This window comes from Perissodus microlepis, chromosome 9 (genome assembly GCF_051167445.1).
Source record: "Perissodus microlepis isolate ML-2025 ecotype Zambia chromosome 9, ASM5116744v1, whole genome shotgun sequence".
NCBI lineage: Eukaryota > Metazoa > Chordata > Actinopteri > Cichliformes > Cichlidae > Perissodus > Perissodus microlepis.
The window spans coordinates 16,919,148-16,937,888 of record NC_140469.1 but is presented as its reverse complement, the minus strand read 5'-3'; the positions used below and the strand labels follow the sequence as shown (position 1 = coordinate 16,937,888).

The 18,741-nt window shown below is 42.5% G+C and overlaps 2 protein-coding genes across 3 annotated transcripts; one reads left to right on the top strand and one right to left on the bottom strand.

Moving 5' to 3' along the window:
* Nucleotides 1-29: 29 nt before the first annotated feature.
* On the bottom strand, nucleotides 30-6,740 carry rnf6 (ring finger protein (C3H2C3 type) 6). 2 transcript variants are annotated; one of them, XM_084939316.1, is made up of 4 exons: nucleotides 6,631-6,740; nucleotides 5,442-5,597; nucleotides 5,173-5,337; nucleotides 30-3,689 (listed from the first exon to the last, which is right to left on the bottom strand). In XM_084939316.1, exons 2-4 carry the CDS (start codon nucleotides 5,581-5,583, stop codon nucleotides 1,843-1,845), a joined length of 2,154 nt encoding a protein of 717 aa, XP_084795442.1. In that variant the 5' UTR covers nucleotides 5,584-5,597; nucleotides 6,631-6,740; the 3' UTR covers nucleotides 30-1,842. The 2 variants fall into 2 exon arrangements, with proteins under 2 accessions (XP_084795442.1, XP_084795443.1); XM_084939317.1 differs by lacking the exon at nucleotides 6,631-6,740 and adding an exon at nucleotides 6,009-6,611.
* A 1,101-nt stretch (nucleotides 6,741-7,841) lies between these two features.
* Nucleotides 7,842-17,322, top strand: cdk8 (cyclin dependent kinase 8). The gene is made up of 13 exons (XM_084939307.1): nucleotides 7,842-8,311; nucleotides 9,670-9,745; nucleotides 10,204-10,314; nucleotides 10,983-11,123; nucleotides 11,569-11,626; nucleotides 11,709-11,840; nucleotides 11,928-12,071; nucleotides 12,771-12,840; nucleotides 13,021-13,093; nucleotides 14,751-14,848; nucleotides 15,057-15,135; nucleotides 15,330-15,488; nucleotides 16,251-17,322. The coding sequence occupies exons 1-13, from the start codon at nucleotides 8,184-8,186 to the stop codon at nucleotides 16,374-16,376; spliced, it is 1,395 nt and encodes a 464-aa protein (XP_084795433.1). The 5' UTR covers nucleotides 7,842-8,183; the 3' UTR covers nucleotides 16,377-17,322.
* The last annotated feature ends 1,419 nt before the right edge of the window (nucleotides 17,323-18,741 follow it).

Sequence of the window (18,741 nt, the reverse complement as noted above, 5' to 3'; positions counted from 1 at the left end):
TTCAACCATATACATCCATACAGTAGAAATTCCAGCATAACAAAGCGGCATTTTATTACACTGTTAAGGAGCAGAGAAGAAAACCGTCTTCATTTTATTACATAGTAACATGTTCATCATAGCTGTTTCATTTACTCTCATCACATTGTAACATTTCATATTTCAGAGGTTGATTTCCATCTTATTAAATACAAACAGAATAAATAGTTACTCCTGAACTGCCCACAATTTTATCTAAGGTGAACATGCACCAGAGAGAAGCCTTCTGAGAACCAGGTTTGATTGGTACACCGGACCTTTCCCCCCCCCTCACACACACATAATTATACCAAACACACACACACGCACATACTTACCACACGCTCAGACATTCTTACAGACTAAACTGCACAAATCCTGCAGCTTTGTTAGTGACGTGTTAACTGCACAGGCAGAGTAGCTCTTGTGCAATCACCGATGTACAAAGTGACACTGGTGGGGAAAATGCTGACTGGGTGGCTCAGCTAAATATCCCACCTGTTTTACACTAGAAATGCAACATTTGTCCATGTTATGTAAAAACAAACAAAGAGCAAAGAGAAATATATTACTAGCACGGCCTTATTCACACGTGTGCACTTGCAATGAAACTTTAACAGATAGCTATCATTGCACAGACCCAATCAGGGGGGCAAAAAATGAGTAAACAGGTTCTCATTAGCAGAACATTTCTGGACAAGTTCATTATCGAAAGAAACATTTTTCCTGCACCAGTCTCATGAATAAAGACTTATGAGTTAGCCAGAGAACCGCAAAAACTGAAAATCAATTTCTTTCTTTTTGTTTTTAATTCCATGTGAGAGGCTAACTACGCAACCTCGTGACAAAGGTCCTGTCAGGTGTGGACCTAAAAACAGGAACCAAGAACAAACATCAATTTCTTAACAAGACTTTAAGTGGAGATGATATTCAGGCGTTACAATGTAAACAACAATGAACAGCAAAACAAACAATACTGTTTTTTCCCCTCTGCATTGCACAACTCATACTGACAAGTCTGAATTCCTGATTATCACATTTTGCATTTCATTGAAACTGTGCTGCTCATATGGCTAATGTTAATGATTTCAAAGTGGCTGTTTTTAGCAGGTTACTTTAATGGATGACTTCTATGTTGTGACTATATGGGACTTAAGGGCTTAAACAAATACTACTAGATGGACAGAGTATAGTTTCAAAATTAAAGACATTCCTCATTTATACCCGACAAATCAAACAATTCTTAACCAATTGTAATGGGACACTTTAAAATGGATGTTGAAAAATGAAGCTAAAATAAGCTAAGCTTCCTGCTTCCATTCTGAATAAATCGCATGTGAAGAGCAGCTTTCTTCAAAACCCTTAAATATAAGCAGTGGTGAGTTATTTACATCCTATACTGGAAGAGAAATCGAGCCTAGAAGTGATTTGTATAGTCCAGCCGTGACAGAGACGTTGCCGCGTGTCAGACATCAAAGATTTAAAGTGAGACTATTCAGCAGCAGCTACAGGAGCTCCTTAATAAGCATCAATGCCTTCTATAGACAAGTTTCTGAAGCGTCATCGCAGAGTCAAGCGAACTAGGTCACAGGAAGAAGAAAATAAAATAATGAGTTGTTGAAAACCAAAGGTCTAAAAAAATAAAGTTTTGTTTATTCTCTGCATTTATAGTTTCTTATTCCACACTTTTGGTTCAACCTTCTTCAACACAATGAGCAATCAAAGAAATTAAACCATGAAAGCGCTATGTACATGCAAAGCCCACTTGGATCTGCTCAGTTCAGGGAGCCAGGAGCGGGATAGTTGTGTTTGTGAGATAATAGGTCAGTCATGATGCACTGAAAGTATAGGCTGCCTGCAGATGGGGCAGGTGTTATTTTCAGAGAGCCAGCGGTCGATGCAGTGGACATGGAATTCGTGAGAGCAGGGCAGGCGGCGCAGCTTGTTGCCTTGGACATACTCGTTTATGCAGACGCTGCAGGCTCGACCAATCTCCCCCTCCAGGCTGGCCTGACCATACGTACGCGTTGATAGATTGTCAATCTGCTCTTTGGTCAAGCCCCTCGGATGTTCATCATCCTCTTCGTCATTGAGCAGGAAGAAATGTGCCAGCCGCAAGATGGGTAGAGTACCGTTCTCTACTAGGTTGTTGGTGTCTCTGCTGGTAGGCCGTCCATCTGTGGTGCTCACTACTCCTCCGAGCCTAGCCTGCCCATTCTGGTCCTCATCACTTCCCACCAGCCCCACCCTCTCGTGAACTACCCCACCTGTACTAACCTGGCCAGGTGCACTCTCATTTGTATTCAGGCGACTGCCTGGGCTGTTGTTACCGTTTGTACCATTAGGATCTGAATGGTTAGGTGCAACAGTTTCGGAATCGGCCTCTGTCTCCATTAGGGAGCTAAGCTCTCCAAACCCAGTCATGATCTGGCGCAAGATTGAACGTAGGGCAGTGGAGTTGGGTTCACCCAGGCCTGTCTCACTGATACGCCTCAGAGGAATCCGAATAGTGCTGACGTAGGTGCGAATCCCAGCTCGCTCAGAGCGAGAAATGGTGCGTCGAAATCCACCACTGTCGCTTTCAAATGTCACTGTATTTTCAGCAACGCGAGCACGAGATCGTGTTCTGCTGGCGATGCTGTCTCTATCGCGGTTTTCACCAGGTCGAATCCTTCTCACCTGCAGGTCCAACATGATGGTCGGATGTCTTCGCACTGCTGAACTTCCTGCTCCTATTACTTGTGATTCACTTTCACGTTCAACCATCTCTACAGCTGGCTCCGTTGGAACAACGGGTTCTGACACAGCCTCTCCAGTCTCCATTGACACAGAGGCTGTGCCACTGCCTGATTCAACAGTATTAATGGATGAGCTGCTGGAATCACTACTGGATGGCAGAGTGGTACTAGCAGCACTAACTCTGTGTAAAGGGGAACGACTTCGCCTTGACACGCGCGATGAAAGCCCACTTCCATACGCAGCTCTGCGTGTGCGACCATGCGATCGAGTCCTACTGCCACGGGATTCGTGTCCCGCTGCTGGAGCCTGTGTCGCAGACTGGGATGACACCCGGGGGCAGTCTATAGAAGCAGGCGCATCATTACGCCCCTGCTCTCCTTCTACATTCAAGGCTTGCTGTTGTACAGGTATAGTTTGATCAGGAGGAGGGTTTGGAACGTTGGGAGGAGGTGTTAAAGAGTGCAAAGTGCCACCTCTCCTTTGAGTAGCAGCTGAGGACGCCACTGGTGGAGGAAGTGCAGGGGGGCTCATGGAAAGTGTGGTAGTGCTGCTGCGTGTACGCCGTGTCTGCACCCGCCTACTGATGGCTGGGCGGGGGGTAGGGTACGGGGCAGGCCTTGGCGTGGTTGAAGGGCGAGAGGTTGAAAAGGAGGAAGCAGTTCGTATTGAGGGTGATGTATTTGGGGCAGTCACTGGTGGGTCTGAGGCATCCACAGTCTCATTATGCTCCCCTGGCTCTGGCTGGTCATGGTTGATGTTGATCTCCAGGCTAAAGCGGAATTCTCCACTGTTTGGGTTGGTCCGGCTGACAGCACGCCATGTCTGATTGCCACTCTGTCCGCTGCGAGTAGCATTACCAGTGCGTCTGAAAGTATTCAGCCACTCCAGTAATGAGTCACCATTAGAAGTTTCTGCTCCGGGTTCTGTGCCCCCTGTAGGAAGAAAAAGAAAGAAAAGAAAGAAAGAAAAAAAAAGGTTACGACTAGGTAAATTAAATCATTAAATCTACTTCTCTTTTCACAGGTCTCTAGCAGAAATTTTGCTTTTGTTCTCTTGCAACAATATGAAAGCCATTTTAAACTATTCAAAACCAGTACTTAGACTGCATTTATGTTTTAGCCTGCTAAAACATAAATACAAACATGGTTCTACAAAGCACGCCGTCTTGTTTGGTACCAGCTTAGGCAAGGTTTAAAATAAATACAAGACCTTCACAGAACATATTGTGAAACCCGTCTTTTGTCATCCTTTTTTTTCCTTTTTCTTTTTATCGCTGCCAAAGTCAAGTCCTTAAAGATTATTTTGTGTTTTTCCTGTCACATTTTTTTAAACCAAAAATTAAGTAACTTTTGGCTGTGTTACAACTGTTGTCGTTATTTTGTGTAATATGTAAATCTGAGTGTGCAGGTGCCTCTCTGTGATTGGTGCATCCAGGCAGGGAACAACATATAAGAAGACACCGCCATGGATGATTCGTTCACTGGACATTGCTTTGAAGCTGATGGCCAGTCATTTGTGGACATTCTAAGCTCCAGTTCCCTCGGTAACCCTCTAATAAGTTTACTACCAGGTCATATGTCAATCATGGGTAGTTTTCAATCTCATTACTAGTCTGTTCATTTACTCCTCTGAAAGTTGACAAAGGTTTATCACGAGTGACACCTACTTCCTTTCCCCTGCAGTCATTTTGTCTTTATTCACTTGAATTTTGATGACTTTCTAGGGTCTCTAGTCGCCACATTTCTGTGAATTGCTTCCAGTGTGTACGCAGCTTTAGGGGTCACCACAGCAGATGGATCCCTAAAGACCCCGGTATACCCCTTCGTTTGTGACTTCACACGTCACCAGTGCTTGTCACATAGCCACTTCTATTTGCTCTCATTGGACAGGCGCAGGTAGCTGATGCTGTATTCTGATGAATGACAGGTGCCGCGACTCAAACAATACCACCACATTAGCGCTGATATAGGAAGAGAAGTAGACAAAACTGAAAGTAAAGACATTTGAAATAAATCCAGAGCAAATTTTTTTCCATCTCTTCAAACTGCTGCAGCATCTCCCTAAGTATAATCTGCGAATCTCTGACCTTCTCTACTGATACATCTTTAAAACTGCAGTGAAAACTGACAGGATTGTAAACTCTTATCTTAAACCCTGCTGCAGAGCTAGCAGCACAATCTGCCAGGTTACAAAAGTCACAAGGTGCACAACCAGCCAAAACGACAGCTAATGGTGAACAGCTGGGTCTGCTTCTCACCCCAGAATCAAACCACAGATCTTTTGCATGTAAGGTGAATGTTCTACCACTATACCACAGAGTCATTTAACTCAAAAGTGACTTTGGGGCTTAACATAACAAAACAAAACATCACGAAAGCCAGATCTGGAAAGATTAAGGGAAGAAGTCCTTCCTACCTGCTCCTCGTCTCCCTCCAGCACCTCTCTCTTCTCCCTCACCGCTGCTGCTCTGCTGCTCTCCGGACTCAGAAGTCTGCGAGTGCTGCTCGGTAGAAGGCTGAGATGACAAACGCTCTTTTGCTCCATCCAGACGCTGGCGGAGCTCTTCAGCAGTCACCTCCCCTATAAAACAAAATTTCATGGGCTTTTTGTTTTTTGTACAATAAAAATAACTGTGGGTACAGATCCAACAACACAGTGCAAAAGCATCAAGTGCCCCTCCTTACCAGGAGTGCCCAGCAGGTTGCCATCTCTCATTAGACGGTACTCTTCTTCACTCAGTTCATTAATGAAGTGATAGTATGCCTCCTCCCTTCGAAGACGCTCTGCCTGCCTCCGCCGTTCATCTCCCCCACCAGGAGGGTCCATCACCGTGTAAAGTGCTGGCAGACAAATAAGCAAGAGTCAGTCACGGATGATCTGTCACTTAAATTTACCCTCTGTAGATATTTGTCTTTCTAATATGTTGCAGATGAACAAGTCATGTGTTAGCTAATGGTCATCCGATTCGGTTATGGACAGGCAAAGATCAAACTGTTATATAGCGAGCAGTTGCTATAAATAAGGCCAGCGCAAAACACAGTGCAAATATGAACTGTTTGCTCAACGTTGTCTTTGAGTGACTATTTCTACCCAAGGGCAACAGTTAAATCAACGCCATCCATTTTCTGTCGAAACACTTACAGCAAAAGAATGGAAATGGCTACGTTAATCTTGCTAACGTTTAGCCTAGAGGCTAGCGCCGAAAATTCATCAAATTTAATATGTATGCACATGCTCAGTTAAATCCCTACCACGGTAAATCTAAGGGGTAGTGTAACAATGAAGCAGTCATCACGAAACCTAACATTAACGCAGTGACAACAGTATCCACGGAAGGCCATGTTGAAGGCAGCGGAATAAAGCAACAAAACTGGCGTTGTCATCCTGGTTAGCCACCAATCAGCGGCGTAATCTCAAAGACGGACACGCCAGGCGTCCAATCAGTGTTGAACATAGGCGGGCCGTGATAAACCGAAAGGGAGGCTTCCTCCATGTAAACGCAGGGCAAACAGTGAAAGACAAAGAATCTCGTCAGCGCTATTAGAGAATTACAAAATCAAGATGTTGACACATAGTAGCGATCAACGACAACATTGGCTCAACATTACAATTAGAATTGTGGATATTTTAAAAGCCATTTAAGTGCGCAATGCTTCAGCTGCTAACTCAGCGCTAGCTCGTTAGCACAACCAGCGTTAGCGACTATCACTTAGCTCCGCTAGCCGACCCACCAGCGAGCTGCGAGGCTCATTAACTTATCATAATTTATTATGACAGAACATTTTCTCAAGCAGTGGGAGTACACGGAACCTATCACTTAACCCTAACACACTTTTATAAGAGTTGACAGTGGCATGTAAAAGAATTTCGTACCTGACGAGGCAGCTGTAATATGGACGGTTCGCTTTGCTCTCTCTGCTCTCTCAAATCAAGATGGGACCAGCGGTGCTGCACTACAGCGTCGGTCGAAAACAAGATGCCCGGCTATAATAGTTCCTACCTAACATAACATCAAAGCTAAGCTCAAAGTTTGGCTGACCTAGGTGACAGCAGTGAATGTCAGTGTAAAAGCATCATTTATAAAGTTGGTATACTTTTATTCAGCTATACTATACTATCAAATATACTATCTAAAACTTCAAAGTTATTTTCTCAGAAATGTGAGTTAGTAAGATGAAATTTTGAGATTAAAACCCAGAAATTTTGACTTTTTTTAGTGGTGGGAACAAGCTTCCATACCACATTAGGGGTACCAATTATTTAAAATATTCTAAATATTCAGCTAATCATATATTGTATCTCAGTCATAACTGCCACTCTTTATTGGAAATTATATAGGTTGCTGGCTGCAGAAACTAAAATAGCTCTTCCAACATCTCAGGGTATGGTGATGAGTCGATAGGTTCTTGGACCAATCATAGCAGTTTTCCACTTTTAAAATACTTTAAGCTGATTCCCTTAGATTTCCAATGGGAGTGGGACCAGGAGGGTCAGGATTAGAAATTAGCATATCAGAGGCACACCTCAAGAGTGCTGAACATGTGCAGAGCAGGGATAGTGGATATATTGAACAAAGGTACTGAAGATGGAGCTGCCAGGGAGGAGGAAAAGAGGAAGACCACAGAGGAGGTTCATGGACGTAGTGAAGGGGGACATGCAGAGGGTTGGTGTAACAGAGGAGGATGCTAGAGATATGGTGAGATGGAGGGAGATGATCCACTGTGGTGACCACTAAAGGGAGCAGCAAAAAGAAGATGATTTGGACAGTCTTTTTCTTTTCATAATATAGTGCTATTTAAACCATACTTTACTTATTCTCTTGAATTAAAATCAAACGCATGTCTGCTTTCTTTGTGGTGGACAGAATATGCAGATATTTGTTTGCACGGCCCTCTTATAGCCACGTAATAACCCACAATACGGAAAAGAACAAGCTAACTTGTCCTTAGCATAAAGACGATATGATGAAATCAAGTCATATCTCAGCTATATTTGAGTGAGACTGAGAATTTCCACGTGGTGTAGCCAGTCTACCCATTTTTTTCTTTGGCTCTTTCTCTGCTGCAGGGCTGTCTTCACGACGTTTTACGACAATGCCGTGCGCGAATACGCCGTCGTTACCGAGTGAAGTGCGTCCCTTTGGAGCAGATACCGGCTGAAGAGAAACGCAGCAACAAGATAAAGGAATATATTTGGGGCTCCGTTTGCACCTGGACTATCTCGGAGCACCGCATATCTCCTCCGGAGCTTTAATTATAAGACGAGAACTCGATGTGAAAGCCGGGCTGGAGGAAGGAAAGAGCCACGCTGGAGAAGGCAACTAGCTGAATTACCAAACCGAGCTCGGTGGAGGAGCCTAGTTGCCTCCCAAGCGACGCTTTAAAAAAAGGAAGGAGCAGATACATTCAGGCCAGACGGTGGTGAAAATGGACTATGATTTTAAAGTGAAGCTGACCGGCGAAAGAGAGCGTGTCGAGGATCTGTTTGAGTACGAAGGATGCAAAGTGGGTAGAGGCACCTACGGCCATGTATACAAGGCGAAGAGAAAAGATGGGTGAGTTGATGAGCAGCAAGGCCTTTTAGCCAGTGAACCCTTAGCCAGCTTACCCCCCGCCTCCTGCCTCTCTTCTCATCTTCCAAATAAATGTTACCTCTCTCCTCTTCCTCCCCCTTTCAAGGCCACTTGCAGATGTGGGAGTGTTGCAGTGGGTTTGTGTAGAGACAAAAGAGAGCAGTGTGAGCAGTTTCAGCTCGCACTGTTGGGATGCTGATGGAGCTTTGTGTCGCGCACAAAAAACACCGACATACGGTTTACCACCGGGATTGGAGCCTTCCCTTTTCATGCATCTGTTTTGTCACTTATATGCCTAACTCTAGGTACTATTTTTTTATTTATTTAAGCTAAAGTATTTTTTAATTCCCTCTCCCATGTGATGTTGTAAATGTAATACAGCAGGTGCATGTGGAAGCACTTGTTGATGTCTTCTTCTTTTTTTAAAGTCGTTCTTATACATGAGCTACATGGCTGCAAAGAGACTTATACAAGATTTTGTGTGAATTCAAAAAATAATCTTTAGTTATGCCCAGTTTTTGCACTCTTTAGTCTTTTTTTTTTTTTTTTTTTACCCAATTTTAACATTTTTGGGTTTTTTTTTTTTTTGCTTTTAGCCTTTGCATGAAGTAAAGTAAGGGAACTAGCTGAACCCAAACTGTAGACTCATGTGGTGCATGGTTAGTGTGCTAATCCCTCAGGATGCCAGGGCACCACCCACCTTTCTTCCTAAAACTTTCCTGCTGTTTCTAATGCCAGCCTTGTAACAGCCTTAACTGTGTCTGGACCAGAGCTGGGGGAGAGCTCAAGACAGTTTAAACTACTAGTCCCGTTAATACAGCCCGGACATACTGGCAGCAGGAACCACACAAAAGAGCCCTAAAGTGTTTAAAGATGTCTGTATTTCGCTTTAGGAGCCTGCTTTTTTATGAGACTTTTTAGCAGAGTTGCGCTGCTGCTTTTGGATGAGGCCTGAGGAGGCACAAAGCTTGGGTTTATGAGATGATTTAGGCCCGGCAGAGGGAGGGGTTGTAACCAATTCGTTCAAGTAAGCGCCAGTGCCAGTGCTCTGTTTGTCCCTTGCCAGCTGCCAGACAGGCCCTGTTTCCTTTCCCTCTCTATTGTTTTGACCCTCAGAGGTGAGCTTGATTACACAAATTTGGAGGTAATGCAACTCGGCCTCTTCTCAGAGTCCCACTGGCAGCTGCCAAGTGCCCCCCTTTATGTTGCTGTGCAAACGGCTCTCAGGGGGCCCTCAGTCTGGACTGGTCTGGGCTGGTCTGGTGTTGATGTTGCTCTACCTTTCTGTGTGTGTGTGTGTGTGTGTGTGTGTGTGTGTGTGTGTGTGTGTGTGTTTGTAGGAAGGATGATAAGGACTACGCCCTCAAGCAGATTGAAGGCACTGGCATCTCCATGTCAGCCTGCAGAGAGATTGCAGTAAGAGCTGCTTGGCTTACTCTGTTCCTTTTGTTTGGTCTGTGATTAAACACCTTTGTGCCATTCCAGGCACTTTATGTAACGTCTGAATGACATTCACACGCTAGTTTTTGTCAAGAAAATGAAAACTGTGAAATACAAGCAATCGTAAAATTGAAAAGTCAGGAAGCAGATGTTAATGCAGTGCATATAGAGAGTAGACACAGAATTAGTGATATAAAGTATTGCCTCACAAGCATTTAAAAAACAAACAAAAAAAAGCATCTTACTGCCAAAGATTGAAAGTGTTCAGTTGAGGAGATGATATCGTGTCCACCCCCCTGTTTAAGTATAATCTCTGGTAATCAATACAGTCACAAAAATAAGCGCAAAGTTTCTCTTTCGTTACGTTATTTTCATTCATGATGTCTGTAATGAGATTGTGTGGTTGGCCTTCTGAGTGGGTTTGTACGTTGCAGCTGCTGCGGGAGCTGAAGCACCCCAATGTCATCTCACTGCAGAAGGTTTTCCTGTCACATGCTGACCGTAAAGTATGGCTGCTCTTTGACTATGCTGAACATGATCTCTGGGTAAAATGCAAACACACAACACACACATATACACACACTTGACCTGCATGACATGACTTACCACACATATTATGAGGGTTTTAAATAGTTTGTTTTAAGCATTTCTTTATTAGTTTATATTCATATGCATGCATGGGTTGCAGATTTCCACCTATTTTTATGAGCACAAAGACATGACTTAAAATAGGCCTCTCTTCGTAATTAGGTCACAAATGTGCATGCAATTTGATAGCTGTTTTTTTGTTTTTGTTTATTTGTTTTTTATTTTTTGCATGTCCTTTTAATGCCAATGCATTCACATTCGCCTTCAACCAGTAATAAGGAATGAGACTTGAAATAGTGCTAATTATGCACTGGTAAGTCTCATTAAAGCACACGCATCCACCAAGAAGTATTCCACGTTGAGGAGTTAAACCTCTGCTGCATTACAGTTGACAGAAACAGCTGGCAGAGAATCAGAACTGAGTTAGATGCAGTTTTCTGCCACAGAGCTCCAACAATTGCATTCCCCTCCCAAGGAAGTGGAAACACATGCCACAAACATTAGGCTCTCTCAACTCGCCTGCAGCACACTTACATTTTTGTGATCATCTGTAGCAAAAGAACATGCATTTCAGTCAGTCTGTACGTGCAAAGCCCTGCTCACTGTTTACCCTTTCTTTCCATAGCACATTATTAAGTTCCACAGAGCATCTAAGGCCAACAAGAAGCCACTTCAGTTGCCTAGAGGAATGGTGAAGTCTCTGCTCTATCAGATTCTGGATGGCATCCATTACCTTCACGCTAACTGGGTCCTTCATAGAGATCTTGTAAGAGGATTGGGGGGAGAGGAGGGTGTTTGGCTACAAGGGAAAATTAGGTTAAACTGTTAATGAGAGACGTAAAGATTGCTATTGGGATGAGAATATGTGGAGTGCATGTGTCAGTCTGTATGTGTTCAGATGAATATGTAAATGAACAGTATTCTTAGGTTGTTTGGTGAGTAACTAACTTGTTAACACATGAACAGGATGTCAGTTTTCTGCCGTAAGTGAGATCGAAATGTGGTAGACTTTCTCTCTCCTGTTGGGGAAATTGCAGTTATTTGTCCACTAGAGGGCAGCAAGAAAGAGTTTTGATTGCATTACACATGCAGGGCTGTAGTTCAGAAACTGGGCCAAACAAAGCTGAATTAATTACTGGGAAGTTTTCCTGTCAGATGTCTGGAGTGTGGAAACATTTTTATCTGTGTTTGTGTGTCTTTGTCTCCATCAGAAACCAGCGAACATTTTAGTGATGGGGGAAGGGCCAGAGAGGGGTAGAGTAAAGATTGGTATGTATAGTGTTTCGTTTTTAAAACTTATTTGCTGCTTAGTTTATCTGTCGGTTCATTGACACACATACCCATTGTGCAGCGGACATGGGGTTTGCTCGTCTCTTCAATTCACCGCTGAAGCCTTTAGCCGATCTCGACCCTGTGGTGGTCACCTTCTGGTACAGAGCACCTGAACTGCTCCTGGGAGCTCGGCACTACACCAAAGCCATCGGTGAGATTGTGCGGCACCATCTGTCTTTCTGTCCTCCTTGTGTGTACATGTGCAACCAGTTGAGCTGAAATTAGTGCGTGCTTACAGACATCTGGGCGATTGGCTGCATTTTTGCGGAGCTGCTGACGTCTGAGCCCATATTCCACTGTCGCCAGGAGGATATCAAGACCAGTAACCCTTACCATCATGACCAGCTGGACCGCATCTTTAATGTCATGGGCTTCCCTGCTGGTGAGTCTTGACTGACCCGATTTAAAACATGCATGAAATGATTTATCGGATTTTCCACAGTATTTCTATTAATGGAGTTAACCTGCTATTATACAAAGTGTGTTGCATATTCAGTGGAGAAATTGTGTGGAAAGAAAAGCCTTTTCCATTCCTTGGTCTTTTTCAGGCTTCTCTTTTTTAAAGGCAGTAATGTGGTCTAAGTGCTCTGCACATCAATCCTCTGACATGTTAGATGAAGCCAAATCACAAACACAGAAACTTGTACTTCTAGGGCTACATTTGGGCCTATTTTTTCCAGCTCACTTAAGCTGCTCCTGCTCTTTTTCCTTCTACTATCACTCCTGCTCTTGCTCTATAATTCACCAGTGTATTTGATGGACTTTGTTTAGATTCTGCAGAAAATGGGGGGAAGTCTTACAGTCTCGTTGCCATGTTTGGCAAGTATATTTATGGGGTTATGCTGAAAAGGTTAGAGATGATGGATGTGAATGCTTACCAGATAAGCAAGTTCATGTCAGTTTTGTAGGAAATAGATCTTATTATGTTTGCCAGAATGCAGATTGATTATGCACTGTATAAACAATGGGGCGTTGTGTGGAAATTATGAGTGTTTTTGCTTAAAATAAAAACAACCTACATAATATGTCCTTCGTGAGAGGGTGTGACACGCTGTAATCTTGTGTTTTCCTCATTTGACAGATAAAGACTGGGAGGACATCAAAAAGATGCCAGAACACTCCACGCTGATGAAAGACTTTAGGAGGAACACGTGAGTCTGCAGAGCAACACTGCCCTATTTTTTTTCTTTTCTTTTTTTTAAAGATCAGAGCAAAGCAGGTCTGCTGGTTAAGACATTTCTGGGTGCTTTGTGTGATTTTTACTCATTTAATAATTGTTATGCAGGATAAATCCACTGATGGCATGCCATTAATATAATTTTCTCCCACAGATACACAAACTGCAGCCTTATAAAGTACATGGAAAAACATAAAGTTAAACCAGACAGCAAAGCATTCCACTTGGTAAGTTAAAATGTGTCAGTATAGGAGAAGTAGGATGATTACTTGCAAGAGTTTACAGTCATCTGCCATTTTGTTGCTTATACCTGACGTTACTTTTGCTTTTAGAGCTTCCTTTATTCTTCAGATGCTGGGAACATATTTACATCTCAATGATGTGATTTTCTCCCTCCGAGAGGTGCTTTATTGCATTAATATCTGTTGACTGGAGGCAAGAAAATATGAGATGATATGAGATTTGGGACACGATGCGTTATTGTGCTGAAAGTAGCCTTGAGAAGACCGTACACTGTTATCATAAAGGGGTGACATTTAAATGAATAAAGCGTGTGAACCCGCCCCCCAAACACTGGTGCACCAGCAGCAGCCTGAATAGTTATTTCCTTCTACACTGAGAAAACACTCCAGTGTGTGTGCTAGCTGACAGTAGACCCAACAATTAGTTACACTTTCACTCTGTTTGCTTGTTTGTATGGCGGCTCGGCCACATTATGTGCCAATCCAAAACCTAAGTAGCCTTAAGTACATATTGGGCTGCACCTATCTGTAATATCGGATATGGATGACTTATGTGGGATTATTTCAGGACTGTTGCAGTAACATTAGGGGATAGGGCTGCTAAATTTTACTACTTTTATTTTCATTGGTACAAATGCTAATAAAGAACAAGAGAGAAGAATATAGAAGGTTAAAGTTGGGGAATTATAGAACCCTTGTTGTAAAAACTTGAATGAAGCTGAAACAAACTGAGGTGCGCCTCCACTAAGTTACGGACATAATGTCTGATTACAGTGTAAATCACCAAGGATGCTGATTACAAGCTGCAAAGAACTTGCACGGCATTTCCACCCTACCCCTTAATCATGAGACCCTTCGGCAGCTGCAGATGTGACACTCGTCACAGAGTAGGAGGACATAGGAGATGTATTGGAATCGGGTCTCAACTGCTGTCTTACAGGAACAACGATGTGGCCCCCTTATTCGGTTGCTGACCTTTTGCACAGAACAGTGAAATATAGGCACAGCCCTGTGTGAAAGAAGCTGGGGATAGGAATGCTGGATGGATCAATATACTCATCAGATTAGGAATTGTTTTTCCGAACCTCCACTGGGCAGTTTTGGCAAGCCTGTCTTCACTGGCCTTAATTTACTGTTCAAAACTCACTGTAGTGCCTTTCAGTGTGGTCTTCTCTTGCTGTGACATGTTGCAAATTTGGCAGTGCTCTACTGGACACCTTGTGGTGACAAGTGACTCTGCCATCATTTTTTTTTTTGGCCCCAGAGATTCACTCGTTATGGGATATGACTACCTCTGTAAACTCTACAGATTGTTTTTCAGTAGATAAGCATTTTCATAAACACTGAAATCAGCCTACCAGGCACTAACAGCCAGCCAGAGTCACTTAAACCACCTTTCTTCTTCAATCTGATGTTCAGTTTGAGCTTCAGCAGATCCATGTGACCAGGACTGTATGTCTAAATGCACTGACTTTGTGTCAAGTGATTGGCTTACTTAGAAATTTTCCCTAACAAGCATTTGAATGGGTGTGATTTGCAAAGTGCCCAGTGTGGTTAGTTAACAAACAAAGTGTGCATTTTCATTGTATGAATTTATTTGTGTCATGTTTGAGACTAACTCTGGGTGCACTATATGTTGCAGCTGCAAAAGCTATTGACCATGGACCCCATCCGTAGAATCACATCCGAGCAGGCCATGCAGGACCCCTACTTTTTAGAGGAGCCTTTACCCACCTCTGAGTGAGTTACACCGAACACACTTCCACACACTCCCACACACACACAGACTACATTCAACTCACAAGATAGTTTCTTTGTCTTGTGTTCGTCCTTAGCTTAAGTCACATGATCTACGGATGTCTTGAGCAGGTCTCTTAGCTAATTAGCTCAGAGTCATGGGAATTAATGTTTGAAGATGACAAGCCTCTTTGCCTTTTTTTTTCTCTAGTGTGTTTGCAGGTTGCCAGATTCCCTACCCCAAGAGGGAGTTTCTGACAGAGGAGGAGCCAGAGGACAAGGCAGACAAAGTAAATATTACATATCCATATGCCACATGCTGTATTACTAAAGTCATTAAACATTAATTGATTGGTATATAGATGGGTGTAATATAGAAAAGTAAAATGAGAAATATAGAAAATTCACAATAAAGCTGAGTAACATGTAGTGAAACTTCATACAGTCCAGGGTGTAATTTAAGTGACATTTTTGTGCCCTTTAGAAAAACCAGCAGCAGCAACAGGGAAATAACCACACAAATGGGGCGGGGCACACAGGCAACCCAGACAACAGCCACGCCCAGGGCCCGCCTCTAAAGAAAGTGCGAGTTGTCCCGCCCACCACTACCTCAGGTGGCCTCATTATGACCTCAGACTACCAGGTAAATCCGTCTTTCTCATATATTCACTGTCACTGTTTCTGGATTGTCATCTATGTTGTTGTTTATTAAATCAGCGAGCGACTTTAATAGAATACATATACAGTGAAATAGCTTAGCTTTGTTTTGTAGACGAAACGCTCCATTCACAGGCTAGACAAGTTTAGAAATCTCTCGACAGCATAAGATGTTGTGGGCTAGGGTCAAAAATATTATAGCAACCACTCTGAAAAGAATGTTACATGAGATGTAAGTATTGGTAATATACTATGTAATATAATATACTATAAGATTTATACTTTTAATATTCTTCGCAGTGGCAGAACTGAACATGTTAAATACTCTCTCATGCTTGACATATGTATTATTTTACGTTCTGGATGATGGGGAAATGGATTTTTAGCTGCACACATAACCAGAAATGGCAATAAATACCATTTTTGATCTGCAACATGAGGCGGATGTGAATGTTGGATCAGCGTGTTTCAGATGTGACACACATGCTCAGACACAAATCCATCTAATCTGACTGGAAACGTGGAGTGATGGTGTTTTTGCATAATAAAAGTGACTTTACTTAACATGACAGTGAAGTTTCCATGTATCCAACTGTTCTTGCATGCAGAATTTAAGATGTCACCACACTAAAAGTGTGATCATTTTACTGGAATATGTTGTTCATTGAGTTTAAATGCAAATTAAACCATTACACAAAGAAGATTTTGTGAATATGTCACTGCTTTCTTTGTTGTTTTCTTCCTGTAGCGCTCCAATCCACATGCTGCCTACCAGAACCCTGGACCAAGCACATCACTGCCCCAGAGCAGCATGGGATATTCCTCTACCTCCCAACAGCCGCCCCAGTACTCCCACCAGACCCACCGCTACTGAAACATCCCTCCCACACACACATACACACGTTAATAGACACATGTACACACACAGCCCTCACCACGCCCACCTGAACGAATGTACCGAGGGATGTGGGGGGCGTCCAAGGCAACAAAACCCACCCTGCCTCACCCCACTTCACCTCACAGAGGGCACCATCTCTACAGCAGTGCGTTAGGCCTGAAAGAAATGGTCTTCACTTTGTTCCAGATAAAGATAACACACCGCAGTATTAGAAACACAGTTATAGAGAAAACGTGATAGGTGAGACACAAAGTGGGAGGAAGGTTTTAAAAAAATAAATAAATAAATAAAAAAGGAAAAAAAAAAAAAAGGAAATTTTGATTGAATCCAATCTTTTTCTGTTACTCGGATCTCGGATGTAAGAGAAGATGGCGTGGTTTAAAGGAAATGTTAATCTGTTCCGTCATATCCTCCCCCTTTCTTCTTAACCTGTCTCCTTTACCTACAGCCTACCCCGGCCGGTTTACCCTTTTCCTGTCGAAGCTCGGACGAAACTGAAAGCTGCTATGTGACTGCCAGCGTTGACAGATTTCCTGTCCTCCTGTCTGTCTGTTTATTTTGTGCAAGCGGCCCTACGAGGGCCTCAGCTGAGGACTTTACTGAGCTGCTGTGAAACATGCTGGGGGGATGTGGAGCCACTCGCAGCCGTGGCTTTGAGGGTTTTTTGTTCAGAGAGGACAAAAAAAAAAAAAGATTTTAGTAGTTTCTAATTTAATCTGTTTTCATGGTTCTGTTTTCATGGCGAGAGCGGCAAAGCAGCTTGCAATAGCTGACTGCTCATGTGCTGTGGTTAAGCCTTACAACATGATGACAAAACCAACCAATCGCATGGAGGATGGCAGGCGGAACATGCATTGTACTGTAATGTATTGAAATATTTTACATGAAGCAAGTATCCCGACAATAAAAGCAGAAACATCAACGTTGTCACTCTTATTTGTGAAGCGATTTTAGGTAACATCTTTCATCCTATTTATTCTTTTTCTGGGAACAACTGACATCTGCCCCTAATGTGAACTTCACAAAATTGTTGAGATAAAATTCAGTTTGGGAAAGAAGAGAAGACGAGTTTTGCTGATGATATTTGATGCATCGTGGTAGCACGAGGCATTCACAAAGTACTGCTGTTTGAAAACGGACAGAAAAAAAAAATTACTTAACCGCCCAGATGTTAATATGTGCACTTGACATTACCACAGTGAGAGAAAATCAAATCAGTCCTGAATTTTATTTATTTAATAAGGCCTATATGAAATCTTGCTCAATAATGGGTTATTATAGTAGAGATCTAGCTGAATCATGTTTAAAAAGGCCGTCAACTAACCACTGTTTTCATTGTTAAATTCTCAGATTATTAAATTTTTAAATTAATGTACAAAATGTATAAAAAGAAAATAGGACCCATTAAAAGTCAACCAACTGCAATTTTGTGGCCCCAAAAATTCAGATATTTAAATCACAGATGTGCAGCTAAATTCATGTTAAATTGTTTGATGCTTTGATGTGAAGTGGGTGTGACACCAATGAAACATGATAAACATGTAATGTTCAAGAAAATGTTCTAGTAGATCGTTGCTCCTGTAATTATCATTTTAGAGTATAGAGTTTTCATTCATTCACAGAAAGTGCCCTCGTACTTTGGTGTGGTATGGATGGCCATGGGCGGTGGTCTTAATCAGTAGGGAAAGCTGTAACACTTGTAAAATCACATGTGCACAGTCACATTTTATGAAGCTGTCAAGTGGGTTGGAGTGTAGTCTTCTACGGACCACAATCCCTTGGCCCTGGGCCTAATGTTTTGCACCCTTTATTTAAATGATAATATACACTCTTAGGACATTTCATTAATTACACTTTGCCAAGTGACTAAGGTCTGTCTGAGTTGGACTCACTTTTACCTTTAGAACTATCTTAATTCTTGTGTGGTCCATGTTGATATGATAGCCTCACACAGTTACTAAACATTCAAATTAAATAAGAGTTCTTTTGCCTCAGAGGTCCATATGAACTAGCATAAATTCCCATATTTGGTCACATATTTGTCTAAATTATGTGTTTATTACAAAGTAGCAGCTGCTTAATAAATTTAGGCTTTATCCAGGAATAGATGTGCAGTTTATATAGTGAAACTCCCCTTTTTAGTTCACCAAATCCTGTCTACAGAAAAGAGACAGTTCTCTGCATCCTTGTTTTTCTTTTGCTTTGATGGCTGTTTTTCTCCACAAACATACCTGAGAGACTGAACCACTGATCTAAGTATAGCCAGTCCTCACTGAACCGCTTCCTGCAGGATGCTGGCCTAGCTATTTTGTTCTGTTATACAATACTCTCCATCCTCAGC